A 13,537-nucleotide genomic window follows, 5' to 3' on the forward strand; every position below is an offset into this window, starting at 1 on the left:
AATATTAAGAAAAAGTTTTGGATATGCAATCAACAACAATAACACAAAATGAATATAGGAAAAATTAAGAGCTACCCGAGTGGTATGGACATGCAACATTGTCAAAGTACTACAGAAAAGGCTGAGCTGGCTGATCACATAGCAACAATGTTAAAGAATAGACTGCCTACAGAAATATTGTCTGGGGCCATAGTTGCAACAAGAGAAAGACAAAGATCTGGAATAAATGGCAACACAACATCTGAGATGATACAGCTAGGATGGACATTGTTGTGTACATAGTTCCGCATAGTCAGTGCGTACACAACTTTCCCACTAGAGTGCGCCCCGCTAAGCACAACAGCACGGGCGCAGCGCTCGTCCGTCTCCGCACTACGAGATGGCGCTGCCTTAGAGACAGAGCAAATTCTGCTTCCGTCGATCCGCATATTAATATGTAATGCAGCCAATGAGATTGCTGCTAACGTAGAACCTTTTCTCCTCGCGGATCACACTCGCGCAGTGATACCTGAATGCGTGAAGTATTATAAAGAATCTACAGACCTCCGATTAGTCAGTCTGCATTAGTCTGTACGAGTCTGCATTTGTCTGCCCCAGTCTGTACCAGTCTGCATTAGTCTGTACCAGTCTATAGTCAAGTTTCAGTCTGCACCTAAGAAGATTATCGTATTCCTGTACGTAGCCATGAAGATAAATGCATAGACACTTTGTCAAGTATCAGAGATATGTGAGAATAAGATTAACGTACGAAGACCAAAGGAACTTCAGATTGTCAATTGTAAATAGTATCCAGAATCAAGTTAAGTAATTTTATGCTTGTTATTATTTTAATAAATGTGTGTGAAAATTAATCAAGTTATGTTTAAAGTTGGTCACCATCAATCTGCTACTCTAAGTGTGCGAGTGGCATTTCTATCGTCTGACATAATGGTGGAAGATAAACACGCCACGATAAGACCACGAGACATATTGTTGACACTCGCCTACTTCGTTAGAGCGACAAGTCAAATAATCTGATTGTGTGTGTACCGAAGGTCTTACAGTATGCACACCACAGACATCAATTTAGACTGGACATACATCACACTCTACAAAGGGAAATGGAAGAGGCTTATAGAGCAGACATGTAGTTGGTAAGGCCCTTGCTATATGGAAAATTACATAAAAGTACAGTACTGCACATATGCATTACACAAAATATTTGACATTTAGAGGGGCCACTGTAAATAAGATTTTATATATCATTACAAACCATAGTCAAAAAATAATAGTTGACAATCAAAGTCAACTGGAATAATATAAGAATACTGGGAAATTAATAGTGCTAAGCTCTAGGGCATGGTCACAATATAAATATTGAGTCCTTAACATTCAACAATTAGGCAACTACTTTTTTACGACTACCCATTCCATATGCAGTATTCAGGGATATAAATGCTTACATTATTCTCAGTTTCATCCCACCCAAAATTTAGTCTGGGATCATCGGTAACATCAGTGGACCATGACACTTCCAAAGGATGTTCAAGAACCTGGAAAAAGAAAACAATATTCCAATGAAAACTGCTTGTACATTTCGCTACATATAAAAACGATAATTTTCTGACCAATTTCTCAATAAACTTACATCCCGATGATCCCGCATTGTGCTACATTTCAGTAGGCTCTTCGCAATGTAAGTTCTCTCTCTGACAAAGCATATTTCATGAAGTATAATAACCTTTATTGTCATATGCTCACCCTGCATACTGCCTGCAGTTACAGAGTTTTTATGCTTTTCCATCCCCTCAACAGTTCTCACAACTGGTCCTCTATCTTCAATAAATCCATCTGTGTACTGTTGTCTGGGTTTTTAAATGTTTTCTTAACTAAATTTACTGGCCTTCAGCTTCCACCATAAAGTCAGCTCATCCTTACATAAAATAGACAGAAGAAGAATAGTTACAGATAGACCAACACCAAACAATCAGAGTAATATCAAATTTTATAGAACGATTTTTCACTGTCCACAGCCAGTGGTATGCCAGTATTAGAGGGGAATAAACAGTGAATCTGTATATCTTCTGAAAAGCCTGTGATCCTGTGTTGCTTATAAAGCCTTCATGTAGGTTGGTAACCAATGGCCAAGCTTTTCAAATTCTTGTAAAAGGATTTCAGTAGTTCTATGTAGTCAAGTTGCTCTAAAACAGTTGTGGCTCAAATGTGTTCAGATACTGAGGCCCTCTTCTGGAGAGAGCTATGTTGTTATGTCATTTCTGTCAATCTTGGGTGTCATCATCTGCATCTTCCACAGGACATAAGATCTTCTCAAAAATTTTATTCTCAAAAATTTTATTCTCAAAAATTTTATCTCCAAAATTTAAGTTTCTTATCATGTGATTTTGTAATACTACATCTACATCTACATGATTACTCTGCAATTCACATTTAAGAGCTTGGCAGAGGGTTCATCGAACAACAATCATACTATCTCTCTACCATTCCACTCCCAAACAGCGCGCGGGAAAAATGAACACCTAAATCTTTCTGTTCGAGCTCTGATGTATCTTATTTTATTTTGATGATAATTCCTACCTATGTAGGTTGGGCTCAACAAAATATTTTCGCATTCAGAAGAGAAAGTTGGTGACTGAAATTTCGTAAATTGATCTCGCCGCGACGAAAAATGTCTTTGCTTTAATGACTCCCATCCCAACTCCCGTATCATATTTGCCACACTCTCTCCCCTATTACATGATAATACAAAACGAGCTGCCCTTTTTTGCACCCTTTCGATGTCCTCCGTCAATCCCACCTGGTAAGGATCCCACACCGCGCAGCAATATTCTAACAGTGGACGAACGAGTGTAGTGTAAGCTGTCTTTTTAATGGACTTGTTGCATCTTCTAAGTGTCCTGCCAATGAAACGCAAGCTTTGGCTCGCCTTCCACACAATATTATGTATGTGGTCTTTTCAACTGAAGTTGTTCGTAATTTTAACACCCAGGTACTCAGTTGAATTGACAGCCTTGAGAATTGTACTATTTATCGAGTAATAGAATTCCTATGGACAAGAAAGAAGCCTCCACGAAGAGTATGTGAATGCAATACACATACTCGCGCGTCCCCTGGGCGGTTGTATACCGGCTGATCCTTTCACTCCAGAAGCAACATGACAATCCTACAGAAAAGGACCTTATCAGGCCCAGCACTGACGATTATCTCTGTAAATATTGAAGGCCTGTCTGCATGCAAAGTACGTCTGCTACAAGACCCCTGTCAGAAAGAGAAATGTGACGTCCTGTGTCTACAAGAAACTCACAGAGATAGCACACTCAAAAGACCCAAGATAAACGGCATGCGACTAGTAGCTGAAAAGCCACACCGACAGTACGGCAGCGCAATCTTTACCACGCCAAACATGCAGATCCTTTCAAGCAGTATAAACGACATCAATGATACTGAAGTGCTAACCATTGAACTTAGTGACTGCACTGTTACATCAGTGTACAAACCACCAACTGTGGACTTTTCCAGCTCCAACGTAAACAATTTTAATAAAGACAGAATTAATTTTGTAATCAGTGATTTCAACAGCCACAGTACGCAGTGGGGTTACCAAGAAGAGGACGACAATGGCACGGCTGTGATCTGCTGGGCCGAGCTAAACAACCCAAAACTGATACATGACAATAAACTGCCTGCTTCCTACAACAGTGGCAGATGGGGGAGAGGTTATAACCCGGACCTCATCTTCGTTAGCCATCAAGTAACGTCCCAATGCTCAAAAGGAGTTTGCTCACCAATACCAAACACCCAGCACCGTCCAATAATGTGCCAGATCACATCTGTCGTTAAACCCCATAGCGTACCTTTTCGCCGTAGGTACAATTTTAAGAAAGCAGAATGGTCAACCTTTCAAAACCTCATGGAAGATTTTGTAAACAACCTACCACCTGAACCAAGATTCTATGACAATTTCGTGAAGGCTGTGCAGTGGTGTTCCAAGCAATCGATCCCTAGAGGATACAGAAGCAATTATGTTGAAGGCCTTACGCCAGAATTAGAGGATCAGTTGCAGCAACACCTGACACTGTTTGACGCAAACCCTCTATCCGTGCAAACTATCACTGCGGGCGAGCAGCTAACTGAGTCACTAGCTAAAACCAGGAGAGAGAAATGGCTGAGGACAATACAGGAATTGGACATGAAAAGGAGCAGTCAGAAAGCCTGGACATTCCTTAAACATCTCAACAATGACCCGACTTTCTCTCCAGGACATGCTCCCGTCACAGCCGACCAAATAGCCCACCAGCTTCTCAAGAATGGGAAACCCGACACCAAAATCAGGAAGGCGGAGACCAAAATAGACAGGATTGAACACCAAGGAAATTCAACTCTGGCCACCCCTCTCACAATGGCAGATCTGGACAAAGCCATAGCGAAATGCAAGCTAAGGACGGCCCTGGGCCTGGACGGGATTTTTGTTGAACAGATTACACACTTTGGTCCCAACGTTAAACAATGGCTACTGAAACTGTTTAACAATTGCATGGAAACAGGTCAGATTCCCACAATCTGGAGGAAGGCTAAAGTTATTGCCATTTTAAAACCAGGCAAAAATGCTGATGACCCCAGAAATTTCCGACCCGTATCACTTCTCTGCCATATCTTTAAAATCTTTGAAAGAATACTCCAGGATCGCCTCTCCAGTGCCATAGAACGCTACCTAATCCCCCAACAAGCAGGTTTCCGCCCAGGGAAAAGCACTACAACTCAGGTAATTAACCCCACGCAGCTGATTGAAGACGGCTATGAGAATCGGAAAATAACCGGTGTCGCCTTTATAGACTTGACAGCCGCATATGACACCGTCAACTTACGTCTGCTAATGAAGAAGCTGTATGCCATTACCAGGGACTTTAAATTCACATCCACAGTTAGAAGTCTGTTAGAGAACCGTAGGTTCTCTGTGGAATTCCAAGGGATGCATAGCAGGTGGCGGGCCCAGAAAAATGGTCTCCCTCAGGGCAGCGTACTGGCACCCTTACTTTTTAACATATACACCAACGATCAACCACTGCCAGCTGGTACGGAAAACTATATCTACACCGATGACTGTGCTATGGTCGTACAGGGTGACACCTTTGAGGATGTTGAGACAAAGCTCACGGATGTGCTAGACATGCTCTGTCAGTACTACGCCGACAATCAACTCAAGCCGAACCCTAGCAGAACACAAGTTTGCGCCTTCCATCTCCGTAACAGGCAGGCATCCCGTAAGCTGCGTGTCTTCTGGAAGGACATACTCCTCGAACACTGCGTTAACCCCAGATACCTAGGAGTAACCCTAGACAGGGCTCTGACGTATAAACAGCACTGTATTAACACAAAAATGAAGGTGAGTGGCAGAAATAATATTCTTCGGAAAATAACGAACTCCTCCTGGGGCGCAAAGCCAGAGGTAGTGAGGACCACAGCACTAGCAGTTTGCTTCCCAGCAGGCGAATATGCAAGCAGAGTCTGGTACAACTCTACCCACGCTAAACAGGTCGACATTGCTCTGAACGAGACCTGCAGGCTCGTCACTGGATGTCTGAAACCGACGCCAACAGGCAAGCTCTACCATCTTGCTGGGATTGCACCTCCTGCAGTGCGAAGAGAAGCGGCAGCCTATAGTGAAAGAGCGAGGGCTGAGATGGCAGAGAGCCACCCCCTCCACAAAACTCAGCCAGCCACCAAACGCTTGAAATCTAGACGCAGTTTTCTCAGAGCAACCGAAGATTTTAGCGACCAACCTGGATCTAGGGTGGAGAGATGGAAGCGGTCGGGAGAAGGGCACTGGATGGAACCAAAGGAAGAATTGGCACCATGTTACGATGAGGACTGGGTGGTCTGGAGATCACTAAACAGGCTACGCACCAACACTGCACGGTCAAGAGATAACCTTCTGAAGTGGGGATATTCTACTACATCTAATCTCTGCGACTGCGGAGAGGTGCAGACGACCCAGCACATGTATAACTGCCCTGAATGTCCTTCACACTGCACTTTAGAGGATCTGATGTTGGCAACCCCAAATGCTGTCGACGTAGCACGCTTATGGGCCAAATGCCTATAACATTTTGTTTCTGTGCACACATATTTGTATATATATTTATATATATTTTCATATGCCTGTAATTAATTTCTTTCTCTGTGCTATTCATTTTTTTTATATTCCAATATCCATGGTGCTTCTGACACGAATAAAAAGAAAAACAAAAAAAACGGATTTCTTTTGGAACTCATGTGGATCACCTCACACTTTTCGTTATTTAGCAACTGCCACCCGCCACACCATACAGCAATCTTTTCTAAATCGCTTTGCAACTGATACTGGTCTTCGGATGACCTTACTAGACGGTAAATTACAGCATCATCTGCGAACAACCTAACAGAACTGCTCAGATTATCACGCAGGTCAATTATATAGATCAGGAACAGCAGAGGTCCCAGGACGCTTCCCTGGGGAACACCTGATATCACTTCAGTTTTACTCGACGATTTGCCGTCTATTACTACGTACAGCGACCTTCCTGGCAGGAAATCACGAATCCAGTCGCACAACTGAGATGATACCCCATGGGCCTGCAGCTTGATTAGAAGTCGCTTGTGAGGAACGGTGTCAAAAGCTTTCCGGAAATCTAGAAATACGGAATCGACTTGAGATCCCCCGTCGATAAGGGCCATTACTTCGTGCGAATAAAGAGCTAGCTGCGTTGCACAAGAACGATGTTTTCTGAAACCGTGCTGATTACGTATCAATAGATCGTTCCCTTCGAGGTGATTTATAATGTTTGAATACAGTATATGCTCCAAAACACTACTGCACACTGACGTCAATGATATAGGTCTGTAGTTCGATGGATTACTCCTACTACCCTTCTTAAACACTGGTGTGACCTGCGCAATTTTCCAATCTGTAGGTAGAGATCTAGCGGTGAGCGAGCGGTTGTATATGAATGCTAAGTAGGGAGCTATTGTATCAGCGTAATCTGAAAGGAACCTAATCGGTATACAATCTGGACCTGAAAACTCGCCCGTATCGAGCGACTTGAGTTGCTTCGTAACCCCTAAGGTATCTACTTCTAAGAAACTCATGCTAGCAGCTGATCGTGTTTCAAATTCTGGAATATTCCATTCGTCTTCCCTGGTGAAGGAATTTCGGAAAACTGCGTTCAATAACTCCGCTTTAGCGGCACAGTCGTCGGTAACAGTACCATCGGCACTGCGCAGCGAACGTATTGACTGCGTCTTGCCGCTTGTGTACTTTACATACGACCAGAATTTCTTCGGATTATCTACCAAATTTCGAGACAATGTTTCGTTGTGGAACCTATTAAAGGCATCTCGCACTGAAGTCCGTGCCAAATTTCGCGCGTCTGTAAATTTTAGCCAATCTTCGGGATTTCGCGTTCTGAACTTCGCATGCTTTTTCCGTTGCCTCTGCAATAGCGTTCGGATCTGTTTTGTGTACCATTGGGGATCAGTTCCATCCCTTACCAATTTATGAGGTATGAATCTCTCAATTGGTGTTGCTACTATATCTTTGTATTTGAGCCACATCTCGTCTACATTCGCATAGTCAGTTCGGAAGGAATGGAGGTTGCCTCTTAGGAAGGTTTCTAGTGACACTTTATCCGCTTTTTTAAATAAAATTATTTTGCGTTTGTTACTGGTGGATTTGGAAGAAACGGTATTGAGCCTAGCTACAACGACTTTGTGATCACTAACCCTGTATCAGTCATGATGCTCTCTATTAGCTCTGGATTGTTTGTGGCTAAGAGGTCAAGTGTGTTTTCGCAACCATTTACAATTCGCGTGGGTTCGTGGACTAACTGCTCGAAATAATTGTCGGAGAAAGCATTTAGGACAATCTCGGAAGATGTTTTCTGTCTACCACCGGTTTTGAACAAGTATTTTTGCCAACATATCGAGGGAAGGTTGAAGTCCCCACCAACTATAACCGTATGGGTGGGGTATTTATTTGTTACGAGACTCAAATTTTCTCTGAACTGTTCAGCAACTATATCATCGGAGTCTGGGGGTCGGTAGAAGGAGCCAATTATTAACTTAGTTCGGCTGTTAAGTATAACCTCCAACCATACCAATTCGCACGGAGTATCTACTTCGACTTCACTATGAGATAATCCACTACTGACAGACACAAACACTCCACCACCAATTCTGCCTAACCTATCTTTCCTGAAGACCATCTGAGACTTGGTAAAAATTTCTGCAGAACTTATTTCAGGCTTTAGCCAGCTTCTGTACCTATAACGATTTCAGCTTCTTTGCTTTCCATTAGCGCTTGAAGCTCAGGGACTTTCCCAGCACAACTACAACAATTTACAACTACAATTCCGACTGTTCCTTGATCCAGGCACGTCGTGTATTTGGCATGCACCCTTTGAGATTGCAGCCCACCCCGTACTGTCCCGAGGCCTTCTAACCTAAAAAACCGCTCAGTCCACGCCACACAGCCTCCGCTACCCGTGTAGCCGCCAGCTAAGTGTAGTGAATTCCTGACCTATTCAGCGGAACCCGAAACCCCACCACCCTATGGCGCAAGTCAATGAATCTGCAGCCAACACGGTCGCAAAACCGTCTGCGCCTCTGATTCAGACCCTCCATCCGGCTCTGCACCAAAGGTCTGCAGTCGGTTCTGTTAACGATGCTGCAGATGGTGAGCTCTGCCTTCATCTCGTAAGCATGACCGGCAGCCTTCACCAAATCAGATAGCCGCTGGAATCCAGAGAGAATTTCCTCAGATCCAAAGCGACACACGTCATTAATGCCGACATGTGCCACCACCTGCAGCTGGCTGCACCCTGTGCTCTTCATGGCATCCGGAAGGACCCTTTCCACATCAGGAATGACTCCACCCGGAATCCACACGGAGTGCACACTGGATTTCTTCCCCTCCTTAGCCGCCATATCCCTAAGGGTCCTGCCCGCATCTCGTGGTCGTGCGGTAGCGTTCTCGCTTCCCACGCCCGGGTTCCCGGGTTCGATTCCCGGCGGGGTCAGGGATTTTCTCTGCCTCGTGATGGCTGGGTGTTGTGTGATGTGCTTAGGTTAGTTAGGTTTAAGTAGTTCTAAGTTCTAGGGGACTGATGACCATAGATGTTAAGTCCCATAGTGCTCAGAGCCATTTGAACCCTAAGGGTCCCCATTACGCGCCTAACATTGGAGCTCCCAACTACCAATAAGCCCACCATCTGCGATTGCCCGGACCTTGAAGGCTGAGAATCATCCTCTCAAACAGGGCAGGTAGCTGCATGTGGCTCAGCCAGAGACAGTACCTGAAACCTGTTTGTCAGACGCACCAGGGAGGCTTTCTGATCAGCCTCCAGGAACGTTTTTCGCTGCCTGCCACGCCTTGGAACGACCTCCTAATCAAACACAGGCAAGGGCTCAGCCCCACTGCGGGCAGCAACCGGGGCAACCACAGCGGCAGACCGATCTGGGGACAGACGTGACGAGGTTGACATCCCCGTGATACCCAAGTCCGGCTCCCCACAGTGGTTCCCATTGGCAACAGCCTCAAGCTGCGCAACCTAAGTCAGCGCCGCCTGCAGCTGTGAGGGAAGGGATGCCAACTCAGCCCTCATCCAAACACAGCAATCACAGTCCCTGTCCATTCTAATCGATGCTGAACAACAGCTACTGAAACACGAGACCGTGCCTAGATAACGCAAGGGAAACACGCAAAGAATGTATGAACTAACCTTAACAAATGCCTAACGACTGCGCTACAATCTGTCTGAATTTACGATTACAGTAACTAGACCTCGAAATTACACCTCCTATACGAAACTCACACGCAATGTATGTAATAATCTGCGCAATATAAGTAAGAATCTACGAAGTAAATACTAAAAACTTGATTCAACAAAGCAAAATATGACTTGACTACAGTGTGTTAATAATTACTTTAGCATTGACAGCTATAAAGGAAGCAATGAGGAGAGGCATGACATGCGTTCTATCGATCAATCAATCCCATGAGGGTTGGAGCCACATCATCCATCATGGTATCCCGACCATCACTCCTACAGCCTCAACATTTCCCACTTGCATTATGCTGTAGTTTCAGGCAGCTTGGTGTACTGTGGCGTCCTTCATTACACGTTGCCTTGTGGGCTTAATATTTCACCTGTTATTAGAATTCTTTGTTGTGCATTGTGTGATACTGAACATCAAAAGCAAGTACATTCAATGTTATTCAGTAGGAAAGTCTGACGTTGCCCTCTTGGACATGGCACTGCCGTATGTCAGTTGTGTGGTATGGTTTACATGTTACATGCTTAGACTGTCAGCAATTGTTACTGATAATGATCCTAACCAGTCTGTTCTTACTGATTGGATGCCTACCATTCAGAGCAGGAAGTGATCGGCTTCAGTATCCAAAAGCCAAAATTCTAAAGGCTTAACTTCTGAATCTGAAACTCTCCCTAAACGATTTCTGAATACATGAAATCCATGAGCTAGCGAAAACATGCTGTCTTTGTGACACTGCAAAAGACATAAGAAAGCAATGTATAAAAGTCCCCTATCTATAATAATTTTTCTTTTTCTTTAAAGACAGAAATAGTATTTTAGTAGTAATAATAATAACATAAAAGGCTTCATCTAAATTCAGAAAAAAGCATTCATGCTGTCCATAAGTTGCCATGCATAAACTATTTATTTGATCACTTAATGAAATAGCCAACATCGCAAATAAGCATTTATTTCAAAATGACGACCGATTTCGGCCTTTATGCTAGTCGTCTATAGAATTACAGCACTAGAAAATATAAAATAGTGCCAAAATAGGAAAGAGAAAACAACAGAGTGCAAACAAAAGAAATAACAAAAGTTAAATTAACACAGGATTTACCCGTATGATTTAAGGCGGCGGGACACAGAACACTTGCGTGATGGTACTGTCGTTTAATGCTGCTGATACGTAATCTGCTATAGATTAAATATAGGTGAAAACGCGCTTGTGCAGTATAATATCGTCTTCAGCCAATGAGCGATGACTTACACGAAAATATATTCAAAAGAACGGATAAAATAAAGAAGAGATGAAAGTCGTTTCATAACATTATATAAGCAATAGCTTTTCAAATAATTGGATCAATTCGTTAATGATTATACTGTAAGCTGAAAAGATTTTAAATACGAAAGCATATGTGATAAGTTATATGGTAATTGACCGCCACCTGGTGATTTGTCTCATAGTTTCAAGGACGCTGTTTCCACAGAGATGTCGTCATCACGATGGTTGCTGGTGGTTATGGATGTACCGTGGCCGATATGTACCAGAAGACGTCATTGCCATGACGATGGCTTGTGGTTATCGATATGTGCCAGCAAAGATGAAGCAATAAGGTACCGCAGCCTGAATTGGCGCCGATGTGTTGATCTGTTGTCAATAGCACTGAAATGTTCGTTAGATGTCCATAAACGAAAACAGAAGATCGATCAGCATATTAATGAAATTGCAGTGTGAATATAAACAGTACTGAAAGTAAGCCTAAAACTGTAATATCATAATTCATAAACATCAATAAAACCACTGATAAAATACGGGTAACTGAAGCATGAGGGTCTCTATAAAGCATTTCCTTTAGATATTAGATCATATTCGTATATAATATCACAAGGATAATTAGGAGGCGGTAGCAGTAGGTATAAAATATTTAAAATAGTTCGAAACAGAAATACTAACACAGTTTTCATAAGCTAATTGCAAATCTGAACTTTGGTAAATGGTTCAAATGGTTCAAACGGCTCTGAGCACTATGGGACTTAACTTCTGAGGTCATCAGTCCCCTAGAACTTAGAACTACTTAAACCTAACTAACCTAAGGACATCACACACATCCATGCCCGAGGCAGGATTCGAACCTGCGACCGTAGCGGTCGCGTGGATCCAGATTGTAGCGCCTAGAACCGCTCGGCCACTCTGGCCGGCGAACTTTGGTAAAAATCCAGCGTTGTAACACCATTCAAAATAAAGATTAAACTGTACGCGAAGTAAAAATATTACCTCACAGTAACGAGAAAATTAAAATTAGCAATTTTTGCGAAATTCGCTACTGCATCATATTCATCAGTAAAAACTGGGGAAATTCATGCAGTCATAGAGTAAAAAGTGATGTGAAAAAAGGATGAAACGAAGAAGGAGCTAAAACAAGACCTCTAAATAGATCCAAAAACGTTTCTTCCAGGAAGTCTTAAATGTTTAATTAGAAGGGCTGAAGGATTGTTCTTATAAATCGATATTTTTAGTTCTTCCATAGTGTTCAACAACAATTCCTTATGAGCAGTGTGCGAAATCTTAAGGTCATGCATATCATCACCTGAATGGTTATTATTTATAAGGTATTATCAAAAGACCGGCCTGTTACGTGAATCATCTCCGGCGTTAGGGGTAATTTGATCATTCTATTAAGTAATGGGACAGTGCTTTATGCTTAATAGAATCGTCAAATTACCCCTAACACTGGGCCAAAAACAAGGCTAATCTGAGGTTTTAAAGCAAACTGCGACTGCAAATGATTATGATATGGGAATTGTTGATGGCCTTTTCCAAAAAAACACGATCTAAAAAACCTTCACTTACAAAATGTTTCTTCTCTAACACGATTTATCTATCAGAATTAATAGACTATTCAGAAACACTGACATATCCATTGCCTATTCAATCGCAAATATGCTTTGCAATGGACTGATGTGCACTATTAGAAACGCTTAACAATTTTGCTCTGGCCCAGGTGTTTATAAATTGACTTGTAATGATTGTGAAAAGATGTATCAATTGGACAGACTGGGAGCAACTTTGTAACACGTTTCAAAGAGCACGTTTCAGGTGTCTCACATAAAACGTCAATTTTTGGACATCTCATGTATAATAATCATTCAGAAGACAATAGCATGCATAACTAACTAACTCCGTCTGAACAAGCCTCGGAAGGTCCAACAGTACCGACCGACCTCCGTGACGTCCTCAGCTGAAGGCGTCACTGGGTGTGGATATGAAGGGGCATGTTGTCAGCACATCACTCAGTCATCGTCAGCTTTCATGACCGAAGCTTCTACTTTTCAATCAAGTAGATCCTCAATTGGTCTAAAAAGGGCCGAGTGCACCCTGCTTGCCAGCAGTGCTCGGTAGACTGAAGTGGTCACCCAACCAAGTGCCAGACAAGTCCAACGGCACTTAGCTTTGTTGAGATGACAGGAACTTGTATTACAACTGGAGCAAGACCGTTTACCAATACCACGCAAGGCCTTATGATTTTGCACACTGCTTCCTTGGGATTGTTGCCGAACACTGGAAGGGCTTGAAATAGCTATTTACTACAAGAATAACCCTTCAGCCCTTCTAAATGAACAGACTTTCGTAAAAACATATTTTTCGATTTACTCTGCCAGAAAAAAATAGTCCACTCTTATAGAGGTTTCTAATTTACTCTCAATTTGTTACTGCAACAGTGCATATGGAGTACATGAAATGACTACA

The 13,537-nt window shown here is 42.8% G+C and overlaps 1 protein-coding gene across 7 annotated transcripts in view; it reads right to left on the reverse strand.

Moving 5' to 3' along the window:
• The window catches only part of LOC124553829, a 286,889-nt gene that overhangs the window by 119,999 nt on the left and 153,353 nt on the right, over positions 1 to 13,537 (reverse strand). For all 7 annotated transcript variants that reach the window (XM_047127821.1, XM_047127820.1, XM_047127819.1 and 4 more), the window contains one exon: positions 1,443 to 1,532. In XM_047127821.1, coding sequence (XP_046983777.1) covers positions 1,443 to 1,532 — 90 coding nt within the window. The remainder of the gene's footprint in view (positions 1 to 1,442; positions 1,533 to 13,537) is intronic.

Source organism: Schistocerca americana, chromosome 11, assembly GCF_021461395.2.
Source record: "Schistocerca americana isolate TAMUIC-IGC-003095 chromosome 11, iqSchAmer2.1, whole genome shotgun sequence".
NCBI lineage: Eukaryota > Metazoa > Arthropoda > Insecta > Orthoptera > Acrididae > Schistocerca > Schistocerca americana.